The sequence below is a fragment of the Eurosta solidaginis genome, chromosome 1 (genome assembly GCF_040869045.1).
Source record: "Eurosta solidaginis isolate ZX-2024a chromosome 1, ASM4086904v1, whole genome shotgun sequence".
Classification (NCBI taxonomy): Eukaryota; Metazoa; Arthropoda; class Insecta; order Diptera; family Tephritidae; genus Eurosta; species Eurosta solidaginis.
Genome location: NC_090319.1, coordinates 2,768,648 through 2,787,196, shown reverse-complemented (window position 1 = coordinate 2,787,196; position 18,549 = coordinate 2,768,648). Strand labels below are relative to the sequence as shown.

General features: G+C 41.5%; 2 protein-coding genes across 2 annotated transcripts; one reads left to right on the top strand and one right to left on the bottom strand.

Moving 5' to 3' along the window:
• Positions 1-1,851: 1,851 nt before the first annotated feature.
• Positions 1,852-7,069, bottom strand: LOC137238814 (uncharacterized). Its single transcript, XM_067763837.1, has 7 exons — positions 6,931-7,069; positions 6,722-6,860; positions 3,524-6,649; positions 3,142-3,444; positions 2,964-3,085; positions 2,211-2,869; positions 1,852-2,152 (listed from the first exon to the last, which is right to left on the bottom strand). The coding sequence occupies exons 1-7, from the start codon at positions 6,964-6,966 to the stop codon at positions 1,978-1,980; spliced, it is 4,560 nt and encodes a 1,519-aa protein (XP_067619938.1). The 5' UTR covers positions 6,967-7,069; the 3' UTR covers positions 1,852-1,977.
• A 477-nt stretch (positions 7,070-7,546) lies between these two features.
• Positions 7,547-14,350, top strand: LOC137238812 (uncharacterized). Its single transcript, XM_067763836.1, has 2 exons — positions 7,547-7,704; positions 13,355-14,350. Exons 1-2 carry the CDS (start codon positions 7,648-7,650, stop codon positions 14,138-14,140), a joined length of 843 nt encoding a protein of 280 aa, XP_067619937.1. The 5' UTR covers positions 7,547-7,647; the 3' UTR covers positions 14,141-14,350.
• Positions 14,351-18,549: the final 4,199 nt, after the last annotated feature.

The following is an 18,549-nucleotide window of genomic DNA, read 5'->3' as shown; positions in this document are numbered from 1 at the left end:
AACCTCGTGTAGTTAAATCTTACAGGGACCGATCATTCGATCAAATCATATTCACTGCTCGATTTGCCTGAAATTTGGTATATAGGTAGCCCTTTTTATCATAAGCCACTGATAACTGGAGTCCCGATTCAGTCATTACTGGAGTGGACATAATTTAAAAACATTCGATTAATTCGCGAATTTATGCTTCACTTACGCCCGGTTTTTCTAGTCAACTTTAACTGGATTTAAACTCGCACTGAAAACCCGGGCATTAATGTAAGAAAATAAATATTATTTGATTTTTCAAATTTAAACTGATATTTATTGACTTTGTTGACTATCTTTTCCCAGTACTTTTATTATTTTATTGTATTTATTTGCATGCAATTAAAAACTATTTTTTAATGCCAAGAAGTGTGGCTTCCCACACGCGTACATAAATACACGCACCCATTTTTGTTATGTATATAAAGGCGCTTTGATACGGCCGCCGTGGTGATATAGTAGCGTGCTCCGCCTACCACACCGTAGATCCCGGATTCATCCCCGGGCAACATCAAAATGTTGGGAATGTTTTTTCAATTAGAAGAAAATTTTTCTAAGCGGGGTCATTCGTCGGCAGCGTTTGGCAAGCACTCCGAGTGTATTTCTGCAATGAAATCTTCTCAGTGAAAACTCATCTGCCTTGCAGAGGCCATTCGGGGTCGGTATAAAACAAGTAGGTGCCGTCTAACCGATTTGTAGGACAAACTAAAAGCGTGACGACGCAAATTAGAAGATAAGCTCGGCCTACAATCTGTTCGGAGGTTATCGCGCCTTACATTTATTTCTTTATAAAAGCGGTGTGATCCTTTCAACCCATGCTACCGTTTGCAAATATCGCGTTGCATTCGATCTCAACATGGCACTGTAGATAGAGTCATTTCTTTCGGTTGAAACGAGCCTGCTTCACCGTAGAGTATTTGTTTTTTTGCTAATGGATTGAGCTGTGCAAAATTGTACAAATTTACACAGACTACTTGGAGTTTCAGACGAATAGCCAACTTTGTGAAGTTAGGGAGTGTTAAAGTATTTTATACGAATAGATTTTCTGGGGATTCAAGGGGTTGTGTAGCGCAATATATAGCTTCACCAACCCAATTGTCAACCACACCTTCGAGCGGTTTCACTAACAGACGAGGCTCTGGCGGCCCCAAGCTCCTCATGGAACTTGGAGGTGGGGAGGGGGGATGGCCTGAAAGTTTAATGTGGCCAAATAAATCGTTCCCGAGATGGTCGGGCTAGCACCTTAATGGTGCTGTGTTACCGGAGCGTACCGGATCTGTATCCGGCAAAGGACCGTCATCGATAATACTCCCCAAAGCCTGCGGGGAGTAACCTTATCGATACAACAACAGTCGATTTTCTGGTAAATTTTTTGACGTTTAGCCAAGTTAGAGGTAATTCTTCCTACAAATTGGCGGGACAGGACCTACTTCTTTTATGCCGACTCCGAACGGCATCTGCATGGCAGATGAGTTTCCACTGAGAGCTTTTCATGGCAGAAGTACACTCGGAGTGCTTGCCAAACACTGCCGATTGGCGACCCCGCTTAGAAAAATTTTCTTTTAATTGAAAAACCTTGTTTCTAAAATTTTGATGTCGCTTTTCCCGGGGCGTGAAACCAGGATCTTCGGTGTGGATGGCGGAGCACGCTACCATCACACCACAGCGGCGGTCATGGCTTAGTGCCAAGAAATCAATTGGAAGATCGACTCGTGTAATAAGATCTTTACGGATATGAACAGTTCTTTGCCTAATCAAGGTCCTATTTTAGTGTAGCAGAAAAAAATAAATTTTTTTTTATCAAAACACGATTAATTTCTTATTTTTTTGTATATATTTTAAAGATTGCTTTAGGTAAACGAATAAAAATAAAGTTAGCACGATTCACAATTTTCCTTATGCATAAGGGTTTTTTTTTTAATTTTAATTAGTTTTGCAATCTTTCTTTCTTTACGTCTCTCCCTCTTCTTCCATACATCTCACTATTACTTTTCTATAACCCACATTTGATTCGCAAAGTGCTCTTCGGAAGGCCTTCTCAACCTCTTGCCATTCAAAAATTTTCGCCACCAGTAGACCAATGGGCGCCATTCCACCCTGAATTAAACTGAGCGCAGTCGGAAACCTTAAAGGAAGCAGTGGAAACATGCACCTAGGTAGTAGGAAAAATAACGGAAACTTACATATTTATCGAACGAAAGCTGGGTATAAATTTCAGGTTTTTCATGAGAACGTCCATAGCATTAAAGCAAGCACACTCAGTATCGCACTCCGCCAATACACATATGCCACACGGCTTCAAGGCCATTACTGCCAAATTCATTGTCTTCTCCGAGATGGCACAGTTAATTACTGCATCTGGCCAATCGTGTAGGTGGCTATATAAACATTCTAGTATCATCCCATATTGCATATCCTGCTCATAATGCATGCAGTTAAAATCAAATGTAGTCTCGATCATATCCAGAGGATCCTTCATTGTAGAAACAATACAAATATTATGGACACCGATGGCTCGAGCGCATAACGCCGTCGATATGGCTGTGGGACTTGCACCAATAACCAGTAGATTTGTAGTAGGTAGCACTTGCGCTTTGAAGCAAGCTTGGCATCCCAATGTCAGTGTTTGAGTTAATGTGGCTTCAAGCAAACAGACATCCCCTGGTATTTTGTGGCAAAGATCAGCGGGGTGAACTTGGTATTTTCGAAGAAATCCATTGAAAATCAATTGGTTGCATATATTATAACATCCCCGCTTGCAGTAGTCGCATATACCACATGCTAAGCCCGATTCGACCACTACTCGATCTCCCGGGCGTAATTTTTTAATAGAGCAGCCAACCTACATGAAGAGTGAAACAAATTGACAGAGAAATACAGAAATTTTAAGTCGCCCTTTTACAAGTGAAAACTCAGAGCGATTGGTTATTACGTACCTCCTCTATGACACCTGTTGCATCGTGGCCGAGGGTCATGCCCGGATAACACTTGCCACCAGTTTCATAGTAATGTAAATCTGAGCCCGAAATCGCTACAGCTGCAGTGCGCACAAGGACATCTGAAATTTAAAGATTTTTGAAATATTCGCGTATCTTCAGAAGAGCTCTTTCATACCGTATTCGCTGAAATTGGGTATGGCTTCCAAACACCGTTCAACTGTGCATGGTTCCATTATTCTTACTACTTCATTTCTTGTATCATTTATTAAGTTTGTATCGTTTTCATCTTTAACGTCACATTCGTCCCTATCATATTTGTCTTTATTTTCACATTCATTATCGGTCGTAGTGTCGTCATAACATTCCGCATTGGTTTGTTTACATATATCTGATCCATAATACCTCTTTTTTAAGGATGTTAAGGGACCAGCAATACGTAAGCATTTTCTCAAGCTTAGAGACATGGGGCTCTTATTTTCTACCTTATATAAGAATGGAAGTTAAAGTTAAATTGTTTCCAAAGGGTTTTTTTTTAACCAAAGTGTTCGATTACTTACCCTTCTTGTCTCTATCAGCGCAACTTGATTCTTTGGGATCTTTACAAGTTCTCTCTTGACACATGTCTTCACTCTCGGTGTAACAGTCCTTGGGCTTCTTTCGTTTTAACACATCAACACGCTTGGTTCTTCTCGGGGTTTTATGTTTCATACACATGCTGCTCTCTTGACCAGATTTCTTTCCCTTTGAACCTTTCTTCGAACTGAAGTGCCTCCAAGATATCGGGCCTTGAGGAATTTTATATGTGGCAGAGGTGCTGAAGTACCGTTTGCCCGCAAATATTTCACTAATTGGTGTTGAATGGGTAAATGTGCTATATTTTTTGCAGGCAGAGTCGGAGCCTGACTTTGAACCGGAGGCAGATTTCTTGCAGTTCGGCGCTGTTTTCTTTTTTGCCTTGCAATCAGAGTTCGATCTCTCTTCGGATTTGCATTCAGAATCGGATTTGGACTTTTTCTCATATTTGCATTCATTGGGTGTATTTTCGGACCCAGCCTTGGATTTTTTCTCAGATTTGCACTCAGATGCAGCCTTGGAGGTTGACTTCTTTTCACCGCAGAGGTTTTTTGACTTTTTGCATTTCTGATCAGATATACTGGAAGACTTTTCGTCCTTCGTGCATGATGATTTCGACTTGTCGCCAGAGCTGGAGGATTTCTTGAGATCACAAAGACTTTTAGTGGGCTTACATTTTTTTCCGCTGTCACCAGAAGACTCCTTATCTCCGGAATATGAAGATTTTGATTTCTTTAGATCACAAGGGCTGTTGATATTCTTACATTTATTTACCGATTTGTCCTCCGATTTCTTAGCATCGGAACAAGAAGTTTTCTTATCACTGGAGCAAGCCGATTTTTTCTTCGTGGAACAAAAGCCTTCGTATCTTTTACATTCTTCTTTATTTGATTTATCGCTTTTAGCGCCGCATTTTGAGTCGGAAGCGGACTTTTTCGGAGCGCCACACTTCGATTCGGATTCAGACTCTTTAGATTTTCCACACTTGGAGTCAGATGCTGACTTTTTGGGTGCTCCACACTTAGATCCAGATGCGGACTTTACGGGTGCTTCACTCTTTGAATCGCAGGCCGACTTTTTGGTTGCTGCACATTTCGAGTCAGCAGCAGACTTTTTAGGTGGCTCACATTTTGAATTGTTGCTTTTTTTGCCTCCAACAAATGGTACACATTTCTTTTTAGAATTAGATGATTCCGAATTTTTGGAGGGGTCAGAAGACTTGCCTCTTTTCTGTTCGGATTTATTGCCACATTTTGTGACATCACTGGTACTTTTCGATTTTTTCATGCTCAACATTTCTTGCACTTCCTTGCCTTTACATTCCTTAGCGAAGTTATTGGTTTGTTTGGTAGGAAGCGGACATTCCTCACTATACAATACTGGTGATGAAGAACAAGTCTTTTTAGGTTTGGGTTCGGACTTCTTCTTCGACTTTTCGCATGGATTACATGGATCGCCTAGATCGCATTTTTGTTTTTTTGGTTTTGGGCATTCCTTAGGTTTTTTGCAGGCATCGCTGTCGCTATTGCAACGGTTACCCTTATTTTTTGGTTTACCGCAACCAGTAGTCTTTTCATCGTCTTTGCCTTGGTTCTTGTTTTTATTTTTACCTCCGCAAGGTGTCTTTGAGTCCATTTGCAAAGTTTCCTTCTCATTACTATTACCATCTGCTTTCTTACAAGGATCATCATTGGGACACTTATCTTTTTTCTTTTCCTTCTTCCTATCGGGACAATTCTTTTTTACCTCATTACCACATTCATCTATTATCGGTTTTGTACAAGGATTATTTTTAGGATCACCACATTTATCTTTCTTTCTTTTCGCTTCCTTCGTGTCTTTCGATTCGGTCTTTGGTTCAGTTTTGGTTTTGGTTATTACGGCACGGCGCTTTGTTGCTTCTATTAAAGCGAGGGCGTATGCCTTACAACTCATGAGTCCCCGCGAATTGTAGCCAATGATTTCCGAAGATGAAAGTAATGAAATCTCGGATGAAATGCAAGTACCATCTGTCTTATCCTTACCTGAGCCTGCAGCATCATTGGAGACCGTTGCAGCACCACTACTATCTTTGGGTATAAAATTCGGATATACAGCATTTCCGGGAGAAACGCAACCTTTCGAGCCCTCACGCACACAAACTATGTGTGGATTGCGTTCTGTGGACTTTTTTTCAGTACAAGGCGTATTAGTGGAATAAGCCATGCGACTAAGATCGGCTGGAAACCCTTTCTGTAAAGCTGTGCTGCAAATATTTGCAGCTATTGCAGTTACACAGTCACTAAATTCAGGTACTTTTATTTCCCCCAAATTGGTCGGTGTATATTTGGATGGATCTATTTCAACAGTTCCCTGAATAATAGCATTGAAGTCTAATGGAATTGTATTTTTAGCATCATTTTTTTTAAGATCCAAATTCGCTTTCATAGTCAGTGTTGGATCCTGCAACGATTTTGGTGTGGGCGGTTTAAATAAATTTATATTTCTTATAGCCGCACTTCTCATAATGGCATCGCGTATATTACTCATATCCATTTCAAAGGCCAATTGCATAGATGATATTGCCATTTGCTGTAATTTTTCCTCCAGACTTTCGGGTACAATAACAGCCAGATCACGCTTAGTACTGTTCCAAGCTGCAACATCATAACAGTCGTGCGCTTCAATACGATTCATTTCTTGTTCGGCAACAGCACGTTCAAGATTCTCATACAGCGAAACATTACCGCAATTGCGACTCTCTTCAGCAGGTTGATGAGCATGTGAACCTGACGCCTCCTCATTTTGGCTCCATAATGTTACGTCCTCCTGAGCTGAATATTGATCAGGCAATGTTGTTGCGTTAGTCGGCGGTAACTGTACGTTATAAAGGGCCGGGTCTGATGTGTCCATTAAATTTTCGGTGAACGCCTCTATTTGTCTCGCGTGTTCCCGTATTACCGATAGTGTTTTCATTGCTTTTTTATTTGACTCTTCGTCCACGTCCAAAAGGTTTAGTGGGATTAGCATTATATTCGTTGTTGTAGTGGGACTTTTTGATTGTATCAAAGCCACTGGCAATATATTGGCCATATGCGCCTTACTTATATTGCATCCTTTGCCAGATGAATCTAAAGCACCAAAAAGATTTCGAATATGCGCAGTAAAACGCAACACTTTAAAAAAGAAAGGATTGTAGTTACCTGATTTGGAAGATACTGTACGAGTGGTAACATTTTTTATGATGCGACTATTATTGAGTGTGGAACGGCGAACAAAGCTATGATAGCAAAGAAATGAAGAAGTGCGACGTGGTTTAAAATTCGATTGTCTCCTGGACAGCTGAAAACGAATAAATGATTTAGTACAGCGAAGTAAATGTTAGATAGAGATGTCCTTATTTTCAACTTACCCGTAAAGTCTGTAGGACTTTCCCAAATATTCGCATGATTATCAATGGAAATTTTGACTTAAACAAGAAATTTTGCTAAAAACCAGATATTTTTTTCGTATTTTTTAAATTTTCATTTAAAAAATTTTCTGAAATAAAGTTGTGAAGTCAATAGCTTGCTGAAGAAAAAACCTGTTTTAAAGTGTTTTTGAAACAAAGAGTAGAGAAGTACAAAATAAAGCGATGGGCAGTGCAGTGGTTAGTTAAGAGATATGTTACTATTATTCGGGTTTTTTGCATTTCGGTCTTTGTAAGTCTTGCACTAAATTTTCTTGGTGGAAATATAACGAAGATGTTTCAAATATTATCAGCAATTTAAAAAAAAGTTTAGAGAAAGAACAAAAAAAAAAAACGCAAATTACCTACTCAGTTTTGTATTAAAATTATTATCTACAATAATAAAAATACTCAGATGATACAAGCTTAATAATAATATGCCATCTATGTATGTAAGTTTTATGTAAACGCATATCGCATATTAATTAGTAAATTTATTAAACTGCACATTTGTATATTTCGTTCATGGCTTTGGTTCATTGATGACATTGCCAATGAGTTCAGTATGATTCCAACTTGCAACTGTAGTGCTGCTTCAATAAAATATTTTTGGACACTTTAGACTTTGTTTTGTTTTGACAAAGTTTGAGTTAAAAGTGGTATAAACGTCAATTTCGCAAAATGTTAGAGGCGCATAGGCTTCGGCAGTTCATTTTGTGGACTTATATATTCACAGTTGTAAGTGAAAAAGGACCTATCAGCCAGGGGACTATTCGGGTTCTATGAAAACATGAAGTGAAAACTTTTACAAGTTTTGGTTCACATTGTAAGGAAAAGCGAAAAAATGTTTCTTTCAGATGAAAAAAGTCTCTACAGAACTATAGTGAAAATAGAACAGTTTTTCGTTATTCTAATGGAAATCGCAAAATTAAAGTTAGTGGAAAGACAAAGAGATAAGTCTCAGTAAAAAAATGAGTTTTATTATCACTTCAAGTTTTAAAAGACCTCGATCCGACTCGTGTTGTTGTTGTTGTTGTAGCGATAAGATTGCTCCCCGAAGGCTTTGGGGAGTGTTATCGGTGTGATGGTCCTTTGCTCTCAGAACAACACCTACCTTGGCACTGAACGTCATGCTGAACATATACCCAGTAGATATTGCGGGAAAGGCGGCCGCGGCAAGGTCGTTGGTCAGGCTTCGTGATATGGGATATAGACTTTCTGACCGTGGACACTCTAGCCTTCTTACCAGTTTCGACTTCATCCCGGACAGAACGGACTACGGCCGATAACTGCTCCCTATACAACCTTCACCCCAGTTATTCCAGAGAGAGAGAGGATTGGGGAAGTGGAATTATCTGGGGCATGGGACCGGTTAACTTGTTCACGGATGGGTCAAAGCTGGATGGAAAGGTTGGTGGGGGGGGGGGGGGGGGGTCTTTTGTCAAGAGCTAAATTTAAGCCGCAAGTTTAAGTTGGCTGATCACTGCAGTGTATTCCAAGCGGAAATTGCTGCGATTAAGGATGCGGTGGATGGAATGCTATCCAGTGCTATCACGGTTAGGGAACTTAACATCTACTCTGATAGCCAAGCGGCTATCAAGGCCTTGAGCTCAACTACAGTGCGATCGAGGGTGGTCTGGGAGTGCCTGACCTCGCTTGCGATTGCATCGAATTATTTTACAATTAAGATTATCTGGGTCCCGGGCCATAGTGATATCCCGGGTAACTGTCAAGCGGATCTCTTAGCCTGCATCGGTACAACTGAACCGGATGAAGATGGCTGTAGGGATTTCGGGATCCCGCTGGCCACCTGTGGATTGCTCCTCCATAGCTGGGCCTCGAATCAGCTCAGCAAACGTTGGGCGGATACCACGTCTTGCAGGGTAGCAAGATCTTTCTGGCCAAAAGTGGATGGCAGGAGGTCTGCTGAAATAATTGGGTTCACTAAAGCTCACCTATCAATGGTCATTGGGGTTTTGACGGGGCACTGTCCCATGGGTATCCATGCGGTACGTCTCAATATACTGGAAACTCCATCCTGCTGCAGCTGTATGGAGGATGATGAGGTGGAATCACCAAATCACTTTATGCTTGATTGTCCAGCTTTTGCCAGAACTAGGCGAAAGTACTTCGGTCGCGACTCACTTGGATCTCCCGAGGATATATCCAAAGTTGAGATCGGTATCATTCGGAGCTTTATCGTTGCTACCCAGCGATTCTCTAAGTAGCTAGATCTAAGTCACCGTTATTTTTGGTGTATGTGGTATCACAACGGACCTTCGTGTTGTCCAAGTGAGCTATCCTTATCAGGGCAGCTACCACCTAACCTATCCTATCCTATGGTCCTTTGCCGGATACAGATCCGGCACGGTCCGGTACCACAGCACCATTAAGGTGCTAGCCCGACCATCTCGGGAACGATTTATGTGGCCATCCCCTCCCACCCCACGCCCAAGTTCCATGAGGAGCTCGTGGTCGCCAGAGCCTCGTCTGTTAGTGAAACAGGATTCGCCGCGGATAGGTGAGGTGGACAATTGGGTTTGGAGAAGCTATATATTGCGCTGGCAACCTGAAGGGTTGCGCTACACAGCCCCTTGAATCTGGTATTTTAGTCTCCTCTTATGACAGGCATACCTACCGCGGGTATATTCTGACCCCCTAACCCGCTGGGGTAATTCGAAGGAATACCAGACGAGGTGAAGGGTTGGTAAAAATTGGAATTAAAGTGTGCTCTGAGATCGGCGTGCACAATCTTTGTGCCGATTTCCTGCATGCTACTGATTTTGAATTCTCTAAAAGGCTTTGCAACATGACATCGCGCAATTCCGGGTACTTCATTAAGATTGAGAAGAACCTCTTAGAGGATTCAATCAAATGACCTTTAGACGGCTATTGTGCAATGAAAGCCTAAATATCATCAACTTGCCAACTAGGGTTTTTGAAAAGTAAAGTCTTGACTAACGAAAGTGATGCTCTATACGTCCCACATCATACATGTCCTAATGAAAGGCTCAACGTCATGGACGGTGTAGAGGGAAAAGTTCTCCGAAATATTTCTGGTCATGTCTGTTTTGCCATCGGGGCATGTCGAAGGAGGTTCAATGACGAGCTGTATGAGCTTTACCCAGACATGGATATAGAGAAAGAAATAAAACTCTTCGCTGGCTAGGTCATGTTATACGATTTTCCCATGTGTTGTTTGAATTTGCCCATATAAAAAATAAGAAATACATAAACAGAAGGCGCAATGGGATTTACCCATATAATTCTAATATTTTTAAACATAGTGAAATGAGGATCTGTTTTTGAAATTCATTAACAGGAGCTCGGGCTTCTAATAAAATGAATTTTACAAATACATAAGTTGCTACCACAAAACAGAACAGAATGGAAAATGGTTCTGGTATCTCTGGGAAAATTGTTTTATATCAACGTTTTTTGCAATAAGTGGGCAAAAGTATGAGTTTTGACATACACTGCCCCTGTGTAACCCAAGAATTTGTAGCATAACTTGATTAAGAATTGACTTATACTAACAAAATTCGGTATCATATTAAAACAAGAATTATGTGAGATAAAAGCTGATAAAATCAGTTAACTGTCACGCCCAGAGAGAAGACTTAAGGCTCACGATGGGCATATCAACTGGATACTGTCTTTTGGACTCACATGCTTATAAGTTAGACCTCGTCAATAGCAGCCGATATAAGGAGTGCAGGCTGCAGAAAGAAAAGGTTGAGCGCGTTCTGTGTTCGTGTCCTGCGCTTGCCAGACCAAGGCTCCAGGTATTATAGGCAGCAGGGTTGCTAGATCTCGAGGCAGCAATTAAGCTAGGTCCTAGAAAACTTCTTATATTTGCCCAGAGGGAGGAATTATTTTATAACATAAATCCTGGTGCCTAATTGGGGTTCTTCCCTTTGGTCTCGTAACTACTATGGACTAGAGGTTTACGGCGATCACTTTATGGGCGGCGGCGGCGTGGGCGGCGCGCCGGAGTACGCCGGTGTTCTTACTTTAAAAGGCTTGATTTTCTATTTAAAAAAACAATACTTAGGAAAGATTTTATTTTTGTGTATTTAAGGATATTAATGTTTCGGCCATTTCGGAAAAATCCGGGATTTTTGCCTCAAAAACCCCCAGTTCGTTCAATAATTTTCAGGAGTAGCTCTTTGCGGAGGGATTGTCCCTCGTTCACTTACTCCAGGGAGGCTTTGAACCTAAGCCCGGTCTTTGAAACGTACTGCTACGTCTGCTGAAAAGAAATAGAGATACACAAAATGGTCACACTTTTGTCTGTATATCTCGTGTAAAGCGTAGTTTCACCTGGGGTTAGCTACTAATAATCGTGGCGAACACAATTTCTTTAAATCATTTGTGGCTCCTTGCCGGTCACGCACAAAGGCAACTTACGGTTGCTATTAATGGTCTATTAATACTCATGATCCTCGTGGCACAGAGCGCATCCAGTTTTTTCGCGCTACAATTGCCGAACAGTAGCAATACCAACCACCAGTCGCTACCACGCCTTCTGACCCTCACACCATATGCCAGGACAGAAGCTATAGGACTGCGACTTCTAACTCATATGTACGTCGTCGACGTCACTTTCCTAGAAGCTCTAGGTGTAGTTACGAAGACTTTCTAACTGATGTTTTTGTCGCGCTATGCTGCCGAGCTACACCAGAGAAAGACCTTCAAACGTTAGGGAGTGACTATTCGGCCAAGGATGCCGCCCTCTAAATCATAAGCACTGGATGTCATTGCGTAACCATGGGTGAAAATCGTATAATCCTCGGCGCATCTACATAATTAAAATTTTACAAGGACCCTGGATACAATTTTTAAAATGTAGACCAAAGTTTGCAGACGTTTGTGTTCACAACATTCAAAACGATATTTTAGAAAGGATGACCGCGTAACTTCAGTTTTCAGACTAGCTCGACTATCCACTACGTTAGGGTAATAGCACACACGGTCATTAGTTCGATTGTCTTGGTAAAGCTTTTGCTTCACCACTTTGGGTGTTCTTGCGAAAGACAAAGCCTCACCTGGTAAATATATGTGACTACGTATTCACATTTGTAAAAGGAGCCGTAACGCGTAGGTTATATTTAAACTTGGTTGGTATGCTATAAACAATGTGATTCACTCCAAGGGACTAGTTTTGGATAGGGCCGCCAACCTTAGGAAATGTCAAACCGGGAGACTTGGGTGTTGAAGGATGAAGTGTGAAAATCAATATCAAAATTTTAGACGCTCTGTATAGTTTCGCAAATAAACAACAGGTGTTTACATGTAAGCCCGAGTGATTTTTCAAACCCTTCTCACACGTACATATATCCTCAACTTAAGTATGAGGTAAGAATCATTTCAAAGGTGTGTTTATGCCCCTAGAACCTACTAAAGGATTTTGCATCACTGATTTCGCTTATTCCTTCAGCCAATCGCAATGTAAATTTTTTTTTTAAATCGGCACCTTTTTTGGGTAATTTGCTTTTTTTAACAAATTTATTATAAAACTTGTCTTTTAGTGTTTTGTTTTAATAACTTGGTGAATTGGGTGATGCAAAGTCCGTGTTAAGCTGACATCGAAGTAGCAGTGAAGCGCATCCGTTGATACCACTTTTGACCATATCCGACCAATTTTCGACATGAACAATAAATGGCTTAAACAGTCTTAAACGGGGAAAAAAAAATTTAGTAACGCGCCGGACGCCGCCGCCGCCGCGCCGATATTTTTGACATTCGGCGGCGGCGTGCGTAAAACGACTAAAATCGGCGGCGGCGGCGGCGTTTATCGGCGGCGTATATCTCTTCTATGGACACACTCACTATATGTGAGGTCTTTATTTGTCTGCCAGTTTAATCTAACTAGAGTCAAAACAATGAAACCAGCCTGCACGATAGAAGCTAGCAGCTGGGTATATAATGTTTAGTTAGACCCGAACTGATACCCCCTTGCTTGCTCAATACAAAAATTCGGCTCAAATAAAATAATAAAAAAGGAGATTTACACTTCCACGATTATTATTTTGGATACTTTTCTAACAACAAATAATCTAAAGTCGTATTGAGACTGTTTTGAGACCTTGAATACAAATTTGATTCAGTGCCAATAATTGAGTGTTGGCACATCCATACGCAAATACATAGTTCTACATGAGCACTAATATGCAAATTTTTAATATGAACCCCATTTACGTAGTTATATGTGCGTAATTCATTTACACGCTGTCCAATCCATTTAAGTTTGGCAATTCCACTAAATGCTAACCCACGCCAATAAACAGACATGCATTGAATTGAAACGGCTTAGATTTGGGAAAATTTCAAAAATATCTTCCGCTATTCAAAATCCCGAAACAGTATAAAACTGTTCTCTTTTCAGTGTATACAATGGAATGGAATTGATGCATTACCGGGAACCACAACAATTCCTCACATCACGCACATTGTCAGCTATGTCCATCAAGGTACAGTCAAGTCTAAGAACGCCGATATAAAGGAATTCGATTTCGAGAAGATTCAAGATAGTGGAAGTGGGCGCACTGCAGCTATACATGCCACAGCACCTCCAAGTGGGATTACACAATTACATGGCGTATTTGTCGAGCAATTAGATATGAGTTTAAACAATACGAATTTTCTAAATCACAACACCAAAACTGCGGTTGCTACCTCGTCCCCAAAGTTTTCGAATATCACTGATGATTTGTTAATGGCTCACCAAAACACCTTGGAAGGTATTGATGAAGTTTTTGGTCACAATGAGCAGCACGAGTCCTCTACGACGGTCAAAAATGATAGCACTCATCCTATGTGGAATCGTATGAAACAAAGCATACCGGTGCTGGAACCTGTGCGCCATCTTCTGAACACAGTACGTGATCAGCATAATCAGACTTTGCATGCAGCCAAGCAATTTCATCACGTGCTGGCTAACATGGCTGGTGGATTGGAGGGCGATCATGGGCCCAGCAATGAGTCATCCGCTATTGAGACGGAAGAGGATCGCGAGACAGCTAACGATAGCACTGAGTTCAAGTTACTGGATTTGGTTGGAAGTATCGTAAGCATGCTATGGGGTTTCGTTGGAAATCTTCAACGTGTCTTTGCTGCTAGCAGTGGTGGTGTTTTATCGTCCTCCTCCGCCAGCTCATCAGGTAGCCAGTAGGATATTTAGCTTACGCTTCCTTACTTTTAAGTAAATTTAATTCAGTATTAGTATATAAGTGCTAGGCGAATTTTAGTGGTGGTAACTGTGATTACAACGTATATATTGAAAATTTTATCAAAATTTAAAGCATCATTGTTATATTCATTAATTAATTTAATATAAAGAAACATCAGTTTTTATTTGAATTAACTGGTATGCAAATTTGAACTGTAGACTAATTTTGATATCAAAATAATATTTGGGAACGAAGTTCGTGTCTTAAGTCTTTCGTATTGAACCGTATGCCTGCATATAGAAATATCTATGAAATGTTTAGCGATGAAGGCTGTTTGTGTTAACTCTTCAATAATATTTCTACATAGTTTGTTGGTGCAAGAGTAAAAAATTCGTGCAAAGTAAGAAATATAAAAATTCAATGTGAGAAATGCCGCAGTGTCAATTTCAATATTAATGCCGACATATTTCAAACAATACCTGTTTGGAATCAGCACGTTATCACATATAATACGTATCTTATAAACAACATGTTCGTACACCGGAACTTGCGTATACATAACGTTGGTTTGTAATCGATATTAAGGCGAACCGCACGGACTTTCATTCGCCAGTATCCTGCTCACACTCCAGTAACCTTTAGCTGACTCGAGGCTCAGCTCTGAAGAAAAAGAGAGAAAGTGGGGAGTAGGTTCTCAAATCCTCCACTGATAGTCCCGTTCTATTTGCAAATTCCGGGCCAAGAGACCAGCTTTACAGTTGACACGGATATTCTTATGTCCTGGCATTCAGATAAGTATTATCAAAAAATAGTTCGGTGCCAATGTGATGGAAGTCGAGCAGAAACCCTCGCACAGTAAAATGCCCAGCCAGGGATCGGTTTTTAAGGCAGATAAAATGCTGGGGTGCCGCTGATTCAAAAGTTGTAGAATATGTCTTGTACGAGGCGTCCCGTTAATTCCAACCAGAACCTATCGCTGCAGTGCAGCCGTCCATTTGAACGTCAAATAATCATGTAGTGCTGCCCACCAGACTCCACCCACTTCTCTGTTTTCACTGAGCAGTCGCCACTCTGCTATATTTGCCAATGGGCAACCCTTTGATGAATTCTACCAGCACTGATTCTGTCCCCAATGCTATCAATGGTCATTTTTAAAGGCTCCTGCGAAATAAAGACAGGCCGCCAGCATAAATTGTATGCTAGCGCGACTTTCTAGACTGCGACTCCTCCTCTTAGAGCAGTTTGTCATTCCCCTGCCATCATCCTTGGAAATCCTGACGCAATTTGCTCTAAACCATTTATGCTGAAAGCTATTCTGTCAGAGAGTACCATGCGACTCCGAGTCAGAGAAACGGACTTCTTTAGTCTGTGAGCTCTTATGAGCACGATAGCTATGGTTTCAGTACCGTATAAGATCAAGGATCGTTTCTCTCTACTGAGGATTGGTAGGAAAACGTACCCAAGCCCTTGGATGCAGATGAAACTTACTTGTGCCAACGATATCGCGTTTTCTTCTTGTAGCGGTAAGGAGAATGCGAAAGTTTTAGGGAATTTTATTGATGTTCATTGTCCCATCCCTGATACGTTGAATCTTCTGAGACATTCCACACCCGCCTACGCTGTTCCTTCCCAAAAACTCTCAAAAGCTTTATCTTTCTGAACCTGTAATATCACCAAGAAAATTCGAAGAACGGCTGATATACAGGAAACTACCGGATGCTATCCATGTATCTGTCGTGCGCTAGCTGCGTACAAACATTCTGCAATTGATATAGCCTCGTCTTTCCTGCTCCGCCCAAGAACACCAAGATGAAACGACAAGTATTGACTTTGGCAACAATAATCCGCTGTGTGTAAATTTTTAGCTCTGTTGAAGTTGAAAATGTCGCTGCGGTTGTTGCAATTTTGTTACACAGAGGAAAAAAATTGCGTAGAAATGGGGTTTGCATGGATTTAATTTTGATTTCAAGGCGGTGTTGGACCGGCCATGAATTTTTTTTATAACCGCGGCCGAAGGTCGCCAAAGCTGGAAAGTGTTTTGCGCAAGAATACTATGGATCCCACTCCAGGTTTCGGGTTGTTGTTGCTGTAGCAGTGCTTCGCCCCATCCAATAGGTGCGACCAATCACAAGTTGCCATCAATGTCCTCTAACGGGAGTCCAAAGAAACATTCTGTTTCAACAGGGGTGGACCATAATGAGAGGGGTCTTAGAGGAGTTGGCTCCATATTGCAATGGAAGAGGGGGTTGGTGTCATGTGGGGACACATTGCAACTGGGACATACATTTTGTATGTCGGGGTTGATTCTAGATAGGTGGGGGTTTAACCTGTTACAGTATCCAGATCGAAGCTGAGCTAGAGTGACGCGCGTTTCCCTAGGGATAGTGCGTTCCTCTTCTGCTAGTTCTGGGTATTTTTTCTTTAATTTCGCCGGGCAATACCAGGCATAAATATCCGAAACCTGTTTGTGGATATCGCTGAGGACCTGCTTGCGTTTTTTTTTTTTTTGCTACATACGGCTGTTTTCTCAGATGCCGTATTTCCTCATAATGATTACGGATATGACCCCCTAAGCCCCTGGGCGGTGTAGCCTCTGTTAGGATGCCCAGGTTTCTGGGTATTCAACAGAAACAGTTTGTTTAGCATTTCATTTCTCCACCTAATGGGGAGTACCCTCGCCTCATTGTGTAGGTGGTGTTCTGCGGACTTAAGACAGCCCATAGCGGTTCTGAGGGCAGTATTTTGGCATGCCTGTATTTTCTTCTAGTAAGTAACCTTTAGGCTTGACGACCATATCGACGTGTAGCATGCAATCGGCTGGCCAATTGCTTTATAGGTAGTAATGAGCATTTCTTTGCCTTTACCCCAGGTGGTACCGGCAAGAGATTTGAGGATTTCATTACGGCTCCGGATTTTCGGTAAAATTGCGGTTGCATGCTCTCCAAAATGTAGATCCTGATCGAACGTCACACCCAAGATTTTAGGGTGTAAGACAGTCGGTAGCATTATGTAGATTTTCAATATGGTCGACATTTGCCCTATCCATGTTGCTAATAAGGTCGCCGATGATTTGGTCGGTGACTTTGTCGGGTTTCGCGAGGCGAGAAACTGGAGAGATCAGGGAGATAGCTGTTTATTTTGTTACAAACTCACCGATCTCTGGGCCTGGTACCATTATTGTGCAGTCATCGGCGTATGAAACGATAGTGACCCCTCTGGTGTTGAAGGTACCTTAGATATGTAGAATTTAAACAGAAGTAGGGATAGGACACCACCCTGTGGCACCCCTTGTTTAATTCTTCTTGAGACTTGGGGGAAGGGGAGACCCTTCCAGATCTTGGAGTAACGTGCCGTGGTTGACCGTATCAAAAGCTTTTGACAGGTCTAACGCAACGGGGGTTTTGATTTAATCCGCAATTTATGCATGTATTAATGGCGTTAAGCGCGGGGGTAGTGCTATGTAATTTTCCGAAGCCATGCTGATGTTTTGCATTGAAATAGGGAAGAAGAGATATCGCACTGTAAGAATCTTCTATGTTGTCTGGTTTCCCAGGCTTTAATAGCGGAACCACCCTGGCCATATTCGGGGATGACGAAGGTGGATAGGGACAAGTTGAAAACATGCGCTAGATAATTAAATCCCTCTTTGACTAGGTTTTTAAGCATCGATTGCATCGTCAACCCCTTTGGCGGTGATGGTACTTGGGGACGCGCTTTATTTATGCTTGTGTGCCCGTCTGTTGGCCCGCCGTCTGAGTTTATCAACCGTAGAATGCATTACATATTGTCGGCAAAAAACGCAAAACGGCAAAAAGCACTTTATCGCCACTTTCATCGCGCTAAGCCGGATTCTATAGGGTCTTTACAGTGGAACAAAGCTTACCCACACCGGCAGAGAGGTTACAATTCTATAAGTGCTCCTCCCATTTCGCACGCTTGTGTTCATCCACAAGCAATCTGTTGTGTTGGTTTCAAGTTTCAGGTTGGTTAGGGGGTATTTTTCGGTTTTTCCTAAAATTCTTTTTGTGCATTCGGTTGGTAACTCTCTACTTTGGCTCATAATTACTAAAACTGTTCCAAAAATATTGGGACAGACATCAAAAGATCCGTTTCGAACCCAGTACTACGAAAGCGGAAATTAAAAATTGTATTTATGTCAAAAGATATTTCAAGAAAAAAGGCCCTGAGCGCTCCGAAACTGGAGGGTGTCCATGGTATTTTTGCGCAGAGACCTTTCTCCATTAGCGGTCTTCGGTCGCGCTTATAAAACATTACCCTGGGTGCGTCCAACACTTTTTCTCGCAGTTTTTTTGGGCGTATAACAAAATCATCAAAATTACGGCAACCACATGAAAATTTTCAATTTCGTTTCCAAATACATATGTATATCTGGAAAGAAATAAAATATTCG

Excerpts from the sequence above, each read along its gene's own strand:
- LOC137238812 (XM_067763836.1), top strand. The coding sequence starts at position 7,648 with ATGTTAGAGGCGCATAGGCTTCGGCAGTTCATTTTGTGGACTTATATA. Across the intron at positions 7,705-13,354 it reads GGACTTATATATTCACAGTT|TGTATACAATGGAATGGAAT; the intron begins GTAAGTGAAAAA and ends TTCTCTTTTCAG.
- LOC137238814 (XM_067763837.1), bottom strand. The coding sequence starts at position 6,966 with ATGCGAATATTTGGGAAAGTCCTACAGACTTTACGG. Across the intron at positions 6,650-6,721 it reads TACAGTATCTTCCAAATCAG|ATTCATCTGGCAAAGGATGC; the intron begins GTAACTACAATC and ends TTGGTGCTTTAG. Across the intron at positions 3,086-3,141 it reads ACCCAATTTCAGCGAATACG|ATGTCCTTGTGCGCACTGCA; the intron begins GTATGAAAGAGC and ends TTTAAATTTCAG.